The sequence below is a fragment of the Baudoinia panamericana genome, assembly GCF_000338955.1.
Source record: "Baudoinia panamericana UAMH 10762 unplaced genomic scaffold BAUCOscaffold_6, whole genome shotgun sequence".
In the NCBI taxonomy this organism is placed as follows: domain Eukaryota; kingdom Fungi; phylum Ascomycota; class Dothideomycetes; order Mycosphaerellales; family Teratosphaeriaceae; genus Baudoinia; species Baudoinia panamericana.
The window spans coordinates 836,913-850,164 of NW_006911262.1; the positions used below are offsets into that span (position 1 = coordinate 836,913).

Here is a 13,252-nt window from a genome sequence, read left to right on the forward strand (position 1 = left end):
CGGCCGTCGCACACTCTGCGCAGGGTAAGTGGCACTGGCCCGGCGTTCGCGGCCATCGTCAATGTAACTGAGATTCGTCTTGGCTCCTGGCTGAGACGGGAAGAAGTATTCCGTCACCGCGGCCAACACCATGAAGCAGGTGTTCGGTCAGTGTCTACTTATCGCATCGCAGGGATTGTAAGCGGCTTTCCGAGTACAGGGTCGGCCAGCCAGACGAAATTCTAGGACGTTCGTGCAGCGCTTCCTGTTGGGCGGTGAAACGTGAGCTGTCCGGAGTGTGATGGCCTTTGTAGGGCCACTTAGAGCGGCCGAAGATAGAATATGCAAACCTCCGGCGGCCGATCGCCTGCGGATAATTACCGTTGGCGAAACGGTGCAGTGGATGCGTTCACATACATGCTGCTGGCACAACTCTTGGTATATGTGTGCGGCTTGCGCAGATTCAACGATCAATGGCAGAGCCTGATCCTACCTCGACCGCCAATGGCGCAACCGAGCCCGCCGTCAATGGCGAGCACTCGCAGTCACAATATACCCTCGACTTAAAAAAGCTGCATAGCTTGCCGTCAGAGCAGCAGAGCTTGTATCTACTTACCTTCCTGGCTGACTTTGTTCGTCATGTTGAAGCACTGGATGCTGAAGGCGTCAACGCTGAACAATCGGCGCTAAAGAAAGAGCTTTTCCAAATCATAACATTGTCCTCCCCGCCGGTTTCACGTGTTATAAGGGATAATCTATCGAGATGTTTTGGTAGCATCTTCAGCAAAGGGAACCGGAAGCTCCTGTACGAGACCATCAACGAACTTGTCGCCATCGTGCAGGCAAGAGACAAGGATCTCAGAGCCAAGCATGCGGCCACCTCATCTTTGGGGGCAGTGTACGAAGCTGCTGGTGACAGTGCCATGAGCTTGTCGCCTTTGGCCTGTACGGCACTTCTGAAGGCTTTCAAGGTCGCATCTGGTGACGCAGGGTTTCGGAGCGCTTTGTTCAAGTCTCTGAGTCGCATTCTGAAGGGCATCAATACAGCTGTAGACGAGGAGATCGGCCGCAGTACCTGGAAGCAGGCACGCAATGCTGCGAGTGGCGACAGAGCCTTGCTAGTACAAGCGAGCGCATGTGCATGCCTCGAGCAGCTCATACGAACTACGCCATACTTTGACAACTCCAACGAATTTGACAAGCTGCAGACGGCTCTTTATAAAGCTCTCGAAAGTAATTCTGTGGCTGTGCGACATGCGGCAGCTTCCTGCCTTGCTGCTCAACTGGTGAAGAGCTACTCTGGTCCGCTTGGTCCAGATGCCGTGCCTCAAATTCGGAGGCCGCGTAAACCAAAGAAGGCAGCCAAAAGTGAAGAGTTGGACGAAGAGCTCGCACGTTCGTCTTCACCAGCGCCTGAAAAGCCAGCCACCACACTTTCCTACACCTTGATTGAAATGCTCAGGATTCTTTCTACCCACTACGGACGCGCAACGACAACGAACAAAGCTCGGGCAGGCATCGCGGTGTGCTACATCAAGGTGTTCAAGGCGCTTGGTGAAAGCGTGGTTGAGAAGGCCTTCGGAGACATCGCGCGCCATCTATTTAGTGATGTGCTGAGCCATCCAAGCCTGCATTGGAACAAGTATAGGCAGCTGCTAAGTCGGAAATTCATTCGTGTTATTCTGGAGCGCGTAATCGGGAGAATGCTTGGCGAGACTGCACAGCTTAACGCATGCCGCTTTCTACTGAACGACATTGTCAAGGACTATCCGCAAGCAGTGAGGGAGCGCCCAGAGCCAACTAAGCAGACACTGATCGGAGCCCTCAGCACGATCGCCTCACTCACCGAGTACTTGGGAGCAGCGATTGCGACTCTCGCTGATACTTGTAGAGAGGCGCTTATACAGGTCTTGCAGCATCCTAACTTCACCGTACAGATCCATGCCGCGCGAGCGTTGCGCACGTTTGTGCTTGCTTGTCCGCAGCAATTGCTACCCACCGTTACCATATGCATGAACAGCGTTAGCAGGGAGCTTAATCTGCTTGCCGGCCCACGTCAAGGTCCGAAACGCTGCATTGGGTATGCTCATGGGCTTGCCGCTGTCCTCAGCGCATCCAGTCATCATCCTCTGTACGGCTCAGTGGACGTTTATGCGAGGGTGCTGCAGCAAGCCACGACCTTGCTGAAGTCTAGCGGTAGCTCAGACCTGCGCATCTCAAGCTGTCAGCTGCAGGTCGCTTGGGTCATGATAGGGGGTCTAATGTCGTTAGGGCCGAACTTTGTCAAGATACATCTGTCGCAGCTTATGCTACTATGGAAGAACGCTTTGCCAAGGCCTGCGACCAAAGACCACACGAGTCACCGGAACATGATTGAGCTCAGCTACCTTGCACACGTCAGAGAGTGTGCCCTTGGGTCCATCAAAGCATTTCTCACTTTCAATCGAAGGCTGCTAACATCCGATATCTCAAGAAGATTGTCGGCTATGCTGGAGAACTCTGTCATTTTCCTACAGGGCTTGCCTGAGAAGAAGACGAGTGATGATCCTAACAACAGACTCTCACCGGTCCTGCAATTGCAAGATTACGAGGTGATGGTGCGCCGAAGGGTCTTTCAATGCTTTTCGCAGTTACTTACTCTGGCCCCTGCTGATAGCATTGAGACCACTGCACACTCCACTGTATTACCATTAGCCGTTGCAAGCTTCTCAGACCCTGACTATCTTGCACCCATCTCGCTAGGCGCGGCCATTGCAAGCGCAGCCGCGGCCTTTGAGACCATCTGGGATGTTGGAGATAACACCGGGTTTGGAGTCACTGGACTTGTCCACGGATTAGTCGTTACGAATCCCGTCACCCACATGCCCAGCAGTCATTGGTCTTGCCGGCAGGACACAGAACACACCATCAATGATGCAGTAAGCTCCCCAATCGGCTGCGCCCCGGAGTATGATGCAACATCAGTCTACGCTGATGGCCAAGGTGGTGACGAGGTCTTTCCGGCAGGCACTGAAGCAGTGAATGCTGCTATTGCCGCCTTTGGCCTCAGCCTACCCTTGCAAGCTCCGCGCATTCAAGAAGGCATGCTGGAACAGATAGCGTCTTCTCTCAGCGCGCCGTCCCTATCAAAAGATCCAGCGCGGAAGTCTGCCATCACCGTCAACGTAGCACTCGCGCTGAAGACGGCCTGTAATGTTTGCAATGGAGAAGTCTCCGTTACACAGGGCAGTTTGCGAAGCGGAACAACAGAGAAGACATTGCAATCTCTGCTACACGCCATTATACAAGATCCTGAGCACAGTGTGCGGCTGATGGCTGCAGACGCGATTGCGGACCTCTGTTTCCAGTCTGGCAACGCCACAACCGCTGCTGAAATCACGTTTCTGACAGACACTATCATCAAGAACCGGGAGCCGCACGTACGCGCAGGCTGCGCAATCGCTCTTGCAAGGATACACGATCAGCTCGGCGGCATGGCCGCCGGCTTCCACATGAAGAACATCGTAGGTATACTGATGTCGCTGGCGGCAGACACCCACCCGCTTGTGCACTTCTGGGCACTTGACAGCCTGGCGCAGGTCGCCGAATCAGCTGGACTGAACTTCTCGGGCTATGTTACGAGTACAATTGGTGTCCTGAGTCAACTATACGTCTCTGACACCCATAATGTTGAGATTGCCGCTTTTGCATCAAGCAACATGATAATGGCATTGCCGGTCACGGCCTCCATTGCGAGATCTATTGATTCCACGATCAACGTCTTGGGTCCGGATCTCCAGGATATGGCGAAACCACGTGATATGATTCTGATGTTGGTACGACTATTTTCGCTGGAGGAAGATTGTGCTGTTCTGCTCGAGAGCCTGCGGTGCATGGAGCATCTATCGCTCTACGCACCTGGCTATGTCGATTTCACGGCCTACATAGAACGTTTGCAGGCCGACATCGACTCAGAGATGGCCGAGCTGTCGAGCGTTGCGTTACATGGCCTGTCCGTAATCATGCGGCGAGATGCGCCTCAGATCATGCGTACCGCAAGGCCGGGTCTCGAAGAACGACTGTGGGACCATTTAAACATGTCGCCAGCGACGGCTGTTATCCGCGGTATCTTCACTACTTGGCTGCATCAGAGCGGACCTAGTGATCCAGCGGGATGGATCCAGCGTTGCAATGCCATACTTACCAAGACTAAGGCCAAGGTTGAGCAACCGAAAACGGCTGCGGTCAAAGACACCGCTGGTCCTGACTTGCAGGACGAAGAGATTGCAGGCTTTGCTGTTGCTGATGGCGCAACGAAGGAGGAAGAAGAGACCCAAGCGCCGAGCTCCACGCAAGAACTTATGCGATGGCAGGTCCGGCTCTTCGCCATGTCATGCTTGCACGACCTCATCATCGACATCAGTAAAGAAGCTGCAGTATCCGAAAACAGCCTAGGAGAGGCAGCTCTGCAACAAAGGGTGGCGGATGTTGTCCGTATTGCGTTTTCCGCCTCTACTGCGGGAGTGGCTGCGCTTCGTGTGGTCGGCATGCAAATCATAGATAAAGTGCTGAAGATGTTCGGCCGCACCCCAGATCCGGACTTTCCCGAAGCCATGCTGCTCGAGCAGTATCAGGCTCAGATCAGCTCTGCTCTTACTCCGGCCTTCGCGACAGATTCCTCCCCCGAGCTTGCAGCTGCAGCTGTGAGCGTGTGCGCTACATTCATCGCGACCGGCATTGTCACTGATGTGGACCGAATGGGCCGGATATTGAAGGTCCTTGTGTCCGCACTCGATAGCTTCTCCAGAGATGCCGAGTCAGCCAGCATCGGTGACCTCAGAGCGCTCAGCGCAAATGCGCAGCTGATGGTACGAATGGCGGTCTTTTCCGCCTGGGCGCAACTGCAGATCGCCAGCTCAGAGCAGACATACCTGGAGAAAGTCGTGAAGCCGCATATCGCGCAGCTCGTCCCATTATGGTTGGCGTCTTTGAGAGAGTATTCGCGTCTACGCTTCGAGCCTGAAATCTCAGCCAATGCAGATACTGCACCGTTGTCGTCTGAACTCGATTCGGTATACGCCGCTTTGAACAGGCAGACACTACTCAGCTTCTACACTGACTCGTGGCTGAGTCTTGTGGATGCGATTGCAAGCTTGATCGACGAAGACAGCGAGTTCGTGTTCGAGGCATTAGACGGGAAACACCAGGATACCAATGACCACGAGCCAGCCGATGTAGAGGCTGTAAACGGCATTACAAGGAAGCCTACCGGGATAAACTACCGCGAAGAGCCCGTGGCCTTCTTTTTCGTACTCTTCGGGCTGGCTTTCGAATCACTGGCGGCGCGTAGTATGGACGATGTTGTCACCACTCAGCAGCGCAACCTTGATATACTACGCGCATTAAAGAAGATACTGTTACCGTCAGTGGCCGGCAGCGCTATCTACCAACCTGTCGTCTTCTCTGAGACGGTGGACCTGCTGTCTAGGATGGTTTTCCTGGAGGCTCTCAACGTGCAGGTGCTGGTGGTGGAGATTGCGCGCAACCTTTGTCTAGCCCACCCTTCCGCGAGGCACGGCCTTCAAACACCTGTGAATGGCGAGGCACTCAATGACGATGTCGAGCAACTCTTCGAGCTCACCCGCATTATCGTTTTGGTGCTTGGTGGCGTGGTTTCTGGACTTGCCGACATACCGGTATCAGTTCGATTGGAGACATCGGAGGAAGCGCAAGCTCTAGCTCGGCTTGCGCTACAATCACTTGTCGATGTCTCTGAGGTCTTCCCCGCGATCATCCAGACCGACCTGCATGCATCCATTCTTCACATTTTCGTGACGATCCTCATGACTGGATCCTGTCAAGCTTCTGTCGTGCCACAGTCGCTGCCGATCTTCCGTCGCTTCGTAGCCAGTATCGCAGACGACATGAGCGCCGAGACGCGCAGTCAGCTCAAGAGCGTTCTAGCACGCATGTTAGTGATATTAAAGAATGCACAACAGCGTGAGATGGATTGGAGTCTCCAATGTGAGAAGAGTACCCTACTCGCCGTGAGCATCCTGCTGTCTACGGCCTCGAGTGCCTTCGACAATGACGATACTCTGGTGCCCCGTTTCCTTGTCGAACTGTGCGAAAGCTTGGAAGCCCCTACGACGTCTCGAGTTGCAGCCAGCTGCATGCGGACTTTGCTAATGGCTGGAGTGGCGCCGGCGCCCTTAATAACCTGCGCGTTGGCCTTCCTGCGCCACCCTACAGATCTCGAGGGCTTGGAAGAGAGTAAAAGCTTGACAGCGCAAACACTAATCATGTACACGTCTAGAGTCAGGCCTGAACAGCGGCCCGTCTTCATTGCTCTACTTATGGAGACGCTGCTGGAGCGCGCGCAACGTGACGGACCTAAAGTATTCGACGATACTGCCGTGCGCTTGTTGGATCTAGCGGTCATGGACAATGCGAGCTTCAGGGTCATCGTATCGCATATGCGTAGCGAGCGGCGCGGCTTGCTCGAACAGATACTGAAGTCACGAAATGGCGTCCAGCAGACACAGGACGCCGCATTAAATGGCCGGGAGCCTTCTATAGCACTGAAGATGAACTTTGGTAGTTGACAGCTTACGCCATGCCACTTTCTTTTGTGGCATTGTGAACAAGCGAATCGCATGAATTATCCACACATTACAAGCCGCTATGTAGGTTTTGTACAGAACACCATCTAGTTGAAGTACTGTGGATATACAATCAGCTGGTCGTCAGGTGATCAACGGCCTTATTAATGTCCTGCCATACGTCGTTAGCGAACACCACACGTTTGGGGACCGATAGATTGTGGAAAGCTTACATAGTCATACATCTCAAGCGCGTTGAGCGCAGCCGTTCTTGGATATCCCATGCCAGTTAGCCGCTTCAGTATGGGGTCATCGTGCTCTGTGCCGGGCGTTATTGCCCGTCCTATCTGCGCCGCCTTATCTGCGGGTCTGGCTGTGAACGTTCTGACTGGTGAAGCAGGAGTCGGCGTCTTTGCCGCAGATGTATCTCCATTCGTGGCAGCTGCTGCGGGAGTGCTCCAAGGGTCATCGTGACCAGTAGTATTGAGCGATGTATCCACGGTTTTGCTGCTGTCAAGACCCGAGAAGATGGCATCCCAGTCATGCTGCCCATTTTGCGGCGTGCTCTGAATCCTGCTCTGTATGCGGCCAGTGGTGTCGAACGGGCTGCTGCTGCTGTTGTTCGGTTGGAAGCCTGGGAAGCTATCACCATGGCTGCTAGGAGCAAGCGGGGTCTGCTGTGATGAGGCCATCGTGTTTGTCATGCTGGCAGCAGGTGAGTCAAATGCGGGGTTGAACTCATCTACACTTCGCGTGCTGTTGCTGAAGAAGCTGGAGTCGAAGTCGGTACCAGTCCTTTCTGCTTCTTTAGCTTCCGACAGTCCGGCGAAGTCGTCGAAATCGTCAAAGGCGTTCTGAGATCGTGTAGGACCTCCCACGGTTTGTGCAGGCTGTGTTGGAGTCGCTTCTGTTACGGTACTAAAAGGCCTGCTGTTCGCATCATGAAAGATGTCATTCGAGGTTGGGGTCTGTGGGACGGTGTTCGGATATAGACTCGATGAGCCAGTTGTCGTACGTTCAGGTGCAGCGTAGCTTGTGGGTACCTCCTGCTCCCTGCTGTTAGTGGCTATCGCTACCGGCGGGCCACCGGCCGGGGGCGGCGGACTTGTAGGGTCCTCCCTCGCCGGCAGCAAGCCGCCAAATTCGGGCGGGAAATGGTTCGCGTCTGTTCGTTCGCCGCTGCCGCCGTGCGTTTGTGCGTCGCTTTGCTCATACGATGGCGGCGATTGTTGTGCACTCACACCAGGCAGATCGCTCAAGGTCGAGTCCACGGTGGCGATAGCTGGCCTTGCACCAGCGATGTTGGCTTCGGGAGCAGGCTCTGAGGCAGACGGAGCAGATGCTGCAGGGGGCGCCAATGCGGCGGCGCCGTGGGTTGCCGGAGTGCCTTCAGGGCGGTCCGCTTCTTCGTCGTCACTGCTTTCTTCATCCTCCGGCTCGAGGCTTTGGATGGGCGGGAACTCCGAAGAGTATCCGCCGTTAGCTTGCTGACTTGATCCAGGTGCAAATGGATCTTCTGCTTCTGCCGTGGCGTCTCTCGCCTTCTCGCTGTCTCCGAAACTTGCAAAAGCAGAATCAAAGTCGTCGCGCGCGTTCTGCGGCGCGGGTGGATGGCCAGGTGCAGCAGTTGGCTCGTCTTCCGGCACTACCTCCTGCGCACTCGTGGTGGGCTGTAGCTCGTCACTCGGGAACGCGCCAGGTACAGTTTCGGCGACGGCAGCTGGTGTAGGAGATGCTACGCGAGATTCGAAAGGCTCTCGGGGCGTTTCAGTGCCGCCCATGCGGCTCGCTGGAGGCAGGACTCGTGTCGAGCTTGCGTCGCTCTCCTCCTGAGACCTATCTGGTAACGGACGAACAGGCAACTCACTTGGCAGGAATTGTCGGTTCTCTGGTGGTGGAGGTGGCGGGTCGATTGCTGCGATGGGGCTGTCCTTGGCTTGGTCGCTCAATGGTGGGGTGGCAGATGGTGTTGGCTCGCCGACGGAAGACACGCTTTGCACACTGTCCGTCATGCCGTGTTGAGGTACTGCAGCCGACGTGGTTGCTGCAGGTATACTCCTCCCAATGAAGCTAGTCGAGGGTGGCGTGCCTGTTCTACTAATCGATTGACCAGTGGGCGCAAATGCAGCAGAAGGACCAAACAGCGCATCGAATGCACTCGGTGTCGGCGCACCAGTTGAGCTTGTGGCGGGCGGACTAACAGCACGTTCATTTGCGCCTTCTGTACTCGCTTTCCGGAAGAAAGGGTTCGTCAAGCTGTGCATGGCGCTGCCGGGACTTATGACACCCTCTGTGGTCTGATGCTCCTTCCTCATCTCATAAGCACCAAACGCAGCTGTACCAGCCGCTGCGAGCCCGGTAGCTGCTGCGGCGTCACGTCCGAAGTGTGATGCTGGCTGCTCTGCTGGTACATTTCTGGCAGCCGCTGCCCGCTCGGCAGCTTCACGCTCCAGGTCTGTCCTTTCACCTTCAAGCCGATCCCGCTCGGCTTCAGAGGTCGCAAGCTGCTTCTTATTGATGCTCACCAAACCTTTCTGCTGCCGCGCATCCAGCTTCATCTTCTCAATCTCTGGCTTCAATCGGGCTACTTCCGCATTGAGTTGACCGATTCTTTGCTTTAGGTTAGCATTTTCTTGCTGGTCGGCCTGCAATTGTTGCGTAACGCTGGAATGTTGCGTCTGTAAGTCTTGATATGTGCCTTCGAGCATGGCCAGCTCTTGGCTGAGCTTTTTGGTACTGTCGCGCGAAGCCGCTAGCTGCTGTTCGAGCTCTTTGACCGTGCGGACTTCGGCCTCGTACTGAGCCCGAAATTGCTGCAAGCGAAGCTCTAGATCCCTCTTCTGCGTTTGTGTCGCCGTTACGTCGGCTTGCGTTTGACCTCGCTTGCTCTGAGTCTGCTCCATCTGGGTGCGTAGATTCCCGATCTGGCTGCTCATGTTGGCAAGCTCCGTCGTGTCGTTGGTGATCTTGCTGGCCTCTTCGGCATGCGTGACATTGTCGCCGAGTAAGTCGTCCTCGGCCGCTGAGGTCTGCCTCAAATGAGATGGCTGTGCAGAAGGCGGCTGGAATGCTCGCTGGTTTGGGCTGGTTGAGCCACCCGTATGCTGCTGGGTGAGTGCCGCACCGAAGGCGGAAGTCGGCATAAAAGGCTTAAAAACGGTACTTGCAGGTTGTTGCGATTGTGGTTGGAAATGCTGAGGACTGCTGGGACTCGCAGGCATGCTACCAGCGAAAGGATCTTGTGTGCCTGTTGTCTGCGTTTGCAGACCTGTCATCTGCGGCTGCAAGGCCGGCTGCTGGGTTGCTCCTGCGGTGGGCTCATCGAGTCCGAAAAGATCATCTGCCGCAGACTTTGGTAGATTCCGGGAATTGCTCGCATTGTCGAACACGGGAGCTGTAGACTGGCCCTGTTGCTGCTGCTGTCGCATACTGGGCGGCACGAGTGCCGGAGGCAGGAAGGCAGGGAGCGGTGCAGGGTTTGGTGCCCGCTGCTGACGGATGAGATACATTGCAACGGCAAACTCGTCACGATTCAGCTGTCCTTCACTATTGATGTCCGCAAGATCCCAGATTGTTGCAAGAGTGTCCTCCGGCAGACGAGAATCCGAGAAGAACGAGACCGCTTGGTCTCCGGTGATGACACCGCGGCCTTGGATGTCGATGGTGCTAAAGAATTGATCATACTTTGCCTTCTCCTGGGTGGTAACAAGCCACGGCAGACCAGTAGGTTGTGGAGCCTGGGGGGCTGGCGTAGAAAACCCTGCAGGTTGAGCGAGAGGACTCTGTGTCCTCGCCGGTACGCCGACAGAGCCGCCTGTGAACTGCCGAGAAGGTGGGCCTCGTACAATGGGCGGACCATCTCGGCTACCAGGTGGTGGCGGAATGCCTCTCCTCGCAGCCGCTTCGTACAAGCCCGGAGGCAGAGTATTCGGTAGCGCAGTCATGGTTCGCGTTTTCATGCTCATAAGCAAGTGCATCGCCACGATGAACTCTGTCTGGTCCAGGAAACCCCGCTGCTGCCTGTCTGCGAGCGTCCAAATTTTACCAAGCACCTCGTTCGGTAAGCCTGCACGCTCAAATATGTTCTTCGCGGTAGTACCGTCCAACGAGCCATTCTGCATGCCAGATCGCTCGAACAGACTTGAGTACTGTTGCACTTTCTGCGCATCCAGCGGAGGAACACGGATGGGCGCCTGACCGGAAAGCTGAGGCTGGAGAGCATTGATCGGGAATTGCGCACCCGTCGGGCTCGGTACTGCTGCGCCTGGCCCTACAGGAGCAGACACGCCTGGTATCTGCAGCCCATCGAAGCGCGGAATGGGCGCGGGTTTGAAGGCTAGCTCCGCGCTCGGCTCTTTACCAGCTTGATAGTGCCCGATCAAGCGTAGAACCATGCAGAAGCCCGGCTTCGTGAGAAGGCCTCGGTTCTCCGTGTCCGCGATCTGCCATATCTCGCCAAGCACGTTCGGACTGACCTTCGTGCGTTCAAAGAAGGCGACAGCTCGTTCGCCTGTGACGACTCCGAGCTGATCCGAGTCGGCTTGCGCGAACAGAAAGCCGTATGCACGCTTCTCTTGCTCCGTCAAGTTCAGCGTGGGGTGATCTGGCTTATCGTCAACACGAAGGTCAAAGCAGGCAGCAAGTTAGCAGGCCATACTCAAGTCATTGTCTGACATGGTGCCAGCATCCGCTGGCTAAGTACAATATCACGCAAACGAAGCCGCCTTGGACAAGCTTCGTGATATTGAGACAGAATCTAGTAAGCGCTGGCGCTCAGTGTAATGTACAATCGTGCTGCTGCAACAGCTACTACAACGCACTCAAGCTCCTCCGCGCCGTCGTCGAATGCCCCAAGCTCGGACGTCTACGGCTGTGGCACTAAGCCCTTCCGGGCGGTCGACGTCAACGTGCACTTGCGGCGCGAACAACACCATTCACCGACCTGAGTTGTTATGACTCTAGAGGTTTACCTATCCCCTGACTGCTTTGCCGATACATACTGGAGGGTTTCGAGCATACACTTGTGCGCATATACATCTGACCGTGACTTCATGGCATCGCTCTTACGTCCCTGCTTGAGGGGCAAATCTCTGTCGCGCGGCAGTGGATGATTCCGTCACGAACAATGCCATCGGTATTGGTTCGTGAAGCCTGCGATCGCCTCACCAGGCGGCTGCTCTTCTGCAAGACATCCTCCCGACTAGGGTTCCCCAACAACGATGGGGCCATGTGCGGCGCCACCGTCGGCAGGTTGGAAGACTGCAGAACTATGAGTGTTCTCATTATGTCTAAATGCGCTTCACATTATCCGCCTTACTCCATACAGTCGAACCGTTATGATGGAGGCCTGCGCTGGGACGTGGAGTTCTGAACGAAATATCTAAAAGGACCATCGCAATCCTCCAAAGCCTTTGTTGAATGTGTGTTTGTCACCACGAAATGCACGCTACGCATTTCGGGTGAAATCCTAATGTGGGTGCTGGAGTATTTCGCGCAAATACGGCAAGATTCCAAGCACGGTATCGTCTCTTTCATGGCTGACATCAAGGTCAAGCAAATGGATGCCCTACTCAGAACTGCTCGCTTCACGTATATGACTGCCAGGGTCGAGAGCGCGGAGGCAACAATACCAGGCGGCGAGGAAGCGGTTCCTGCCACGCATTGCCTGCATCCCACTCACTTCCTGTCACGGACTGCTTGCATCATACTCACTTCCACCTCGCCGGACATATCGTTACCAGACAGCTGAGTCTTGGAGGAGTGTTAGCTGGAGCGGCTTCCGGCTTAGCCTACTTAATCGACAGGAATATACGCGATATTTCCGTCAGGCTGCGACCCCTGTACATTGAGACCTTTATCCAGCGTAAATGAGGGCCACTTGGCGGAAGTGCGGTGACAAAGTCTAGCCCGTGCTTCGAGCGCTTACAGAGCTTACCTCGAGCCTGGCACGCTGCGCTTGCGCATCTGCCTGCTTCGCTCAAGCTTTGACCTAGGCGGAAGCCTTCGAAGGTCAAAGGTGACGTTACTGATTCACGTGCTCCCCCGAACTTGCCTGACCTGCCAGATGACCGGCAAGTGTCAAGCATCGAACATTGTTCATGACGAAGACACGGCACTTTGGACCTTCGAGCTGGATTACGAGGACTACAAGGCGCACCCTGCCACTTTCCCGCATTTCCCCCTCTCGACTCAGACCAGATTAGAAAAGGGTGGCGAGAGATCGATATGGCCTTGGACGGGTGGAGAAGGCCGGGGGCTGGTCAGAACTGTACACGCTTGGCACGATTCTTGCGCTTACCACAACACAGACAAGGGGGCCTTTTAGGCTCATTTGAGCAACGAAAAGCCACATATGCTGACAAGGTGAGCTAGTCAATGCGCCCGCGTGCAAAAAGCGGCTGTTTGCCAGGGGAGGTGCTTCGTCCCACATGCTGGGCCTAGTGGCTCGTCTTTCTCCGCGTGGAGCACCCCAGACGCAGCAGATGCGGGGTGCGCACGGTGGCAGTATAGCTCGGCTGTTGTATGCACAGGCTCGCCCCAAACAATGGCCTGTGTCGCGTGGAACGATGGAGACGCTATCGCAAGCATTTCAATCCAATGATGGCGTCTGCCTTCGCAGAGATAGCTTCTGGGTCACAACCCACGGGCGGAGCAAGCCCGCGAGCTGGCGCGGCAGTTGTAAGCCTCCTTGA

The 13,252-nt window shown here is 55.4% G+C and overlaps 3 protein-coding genes across 3 annotated transcripts; 1 reads left to right on the forward strand and 2 right to left on the reverse strand.

Moving 5' to 3' along the window:
- The first annotated feature begins 314 nt into the window (after window positions 1–314).
- BAUCODRAFT_480348 (uncharacterized protein) lies at window positions 315–6,654 on the forward strand. Its single transcript, XM_007678381.1, has one exon. The coding sequence runs from the start codon at window positions 453–455 to the stop codon at window positions 6,561–6,563; it is 6,111 nt and encodes a 2,036-aa protein (XP_007676571.1). The 5' UTR covers window positions 315–452; the 3' UTR covers window positions 6,564–6,654.
- A 91-nt stretch (window positions 6,655–6,745) lies between these two features.
- On the reverse strand, window positions 6,746–11,236 carry BAUCODRAFT_24304 (uncharacterized protein; the record flags this gene model as incomplete). Its single annotated transcript, XM_007677807.1, has 2 exons — window positions 6,746–11,163; window positions 11,218–11,236. The coding sequence occupies 2 exons, from the start codon at window positions 11,234–11,236 to the stop codon at window positions 6,746–6,748; spliced, it is 4,437 nt and encodes a 1,478-aa protein (XP_007675997.1).
- Window positions 11,237–12,329: 1,093 nt separating this feature from the next.
- Window positions 12,330–12,789, reverse strand: BAUCODRAFT_480336 (uncharacterized protein). The gene has a single exon (XM_007678382.1). The coding sequence runs from the start codon at window positions 12,644–12,646 to the stop codon at window positions 12,350–12,352; it is 297 nt and encodes a 98-aa protein (XP_007676572.1). The 5' UTR covers window positions 12,647–12,789; the 3' UTR covers window positions 12,330–12,349.
- Between the last annotated feature and the right edge of the window lie 463 nt (window positions 12,790–13,252).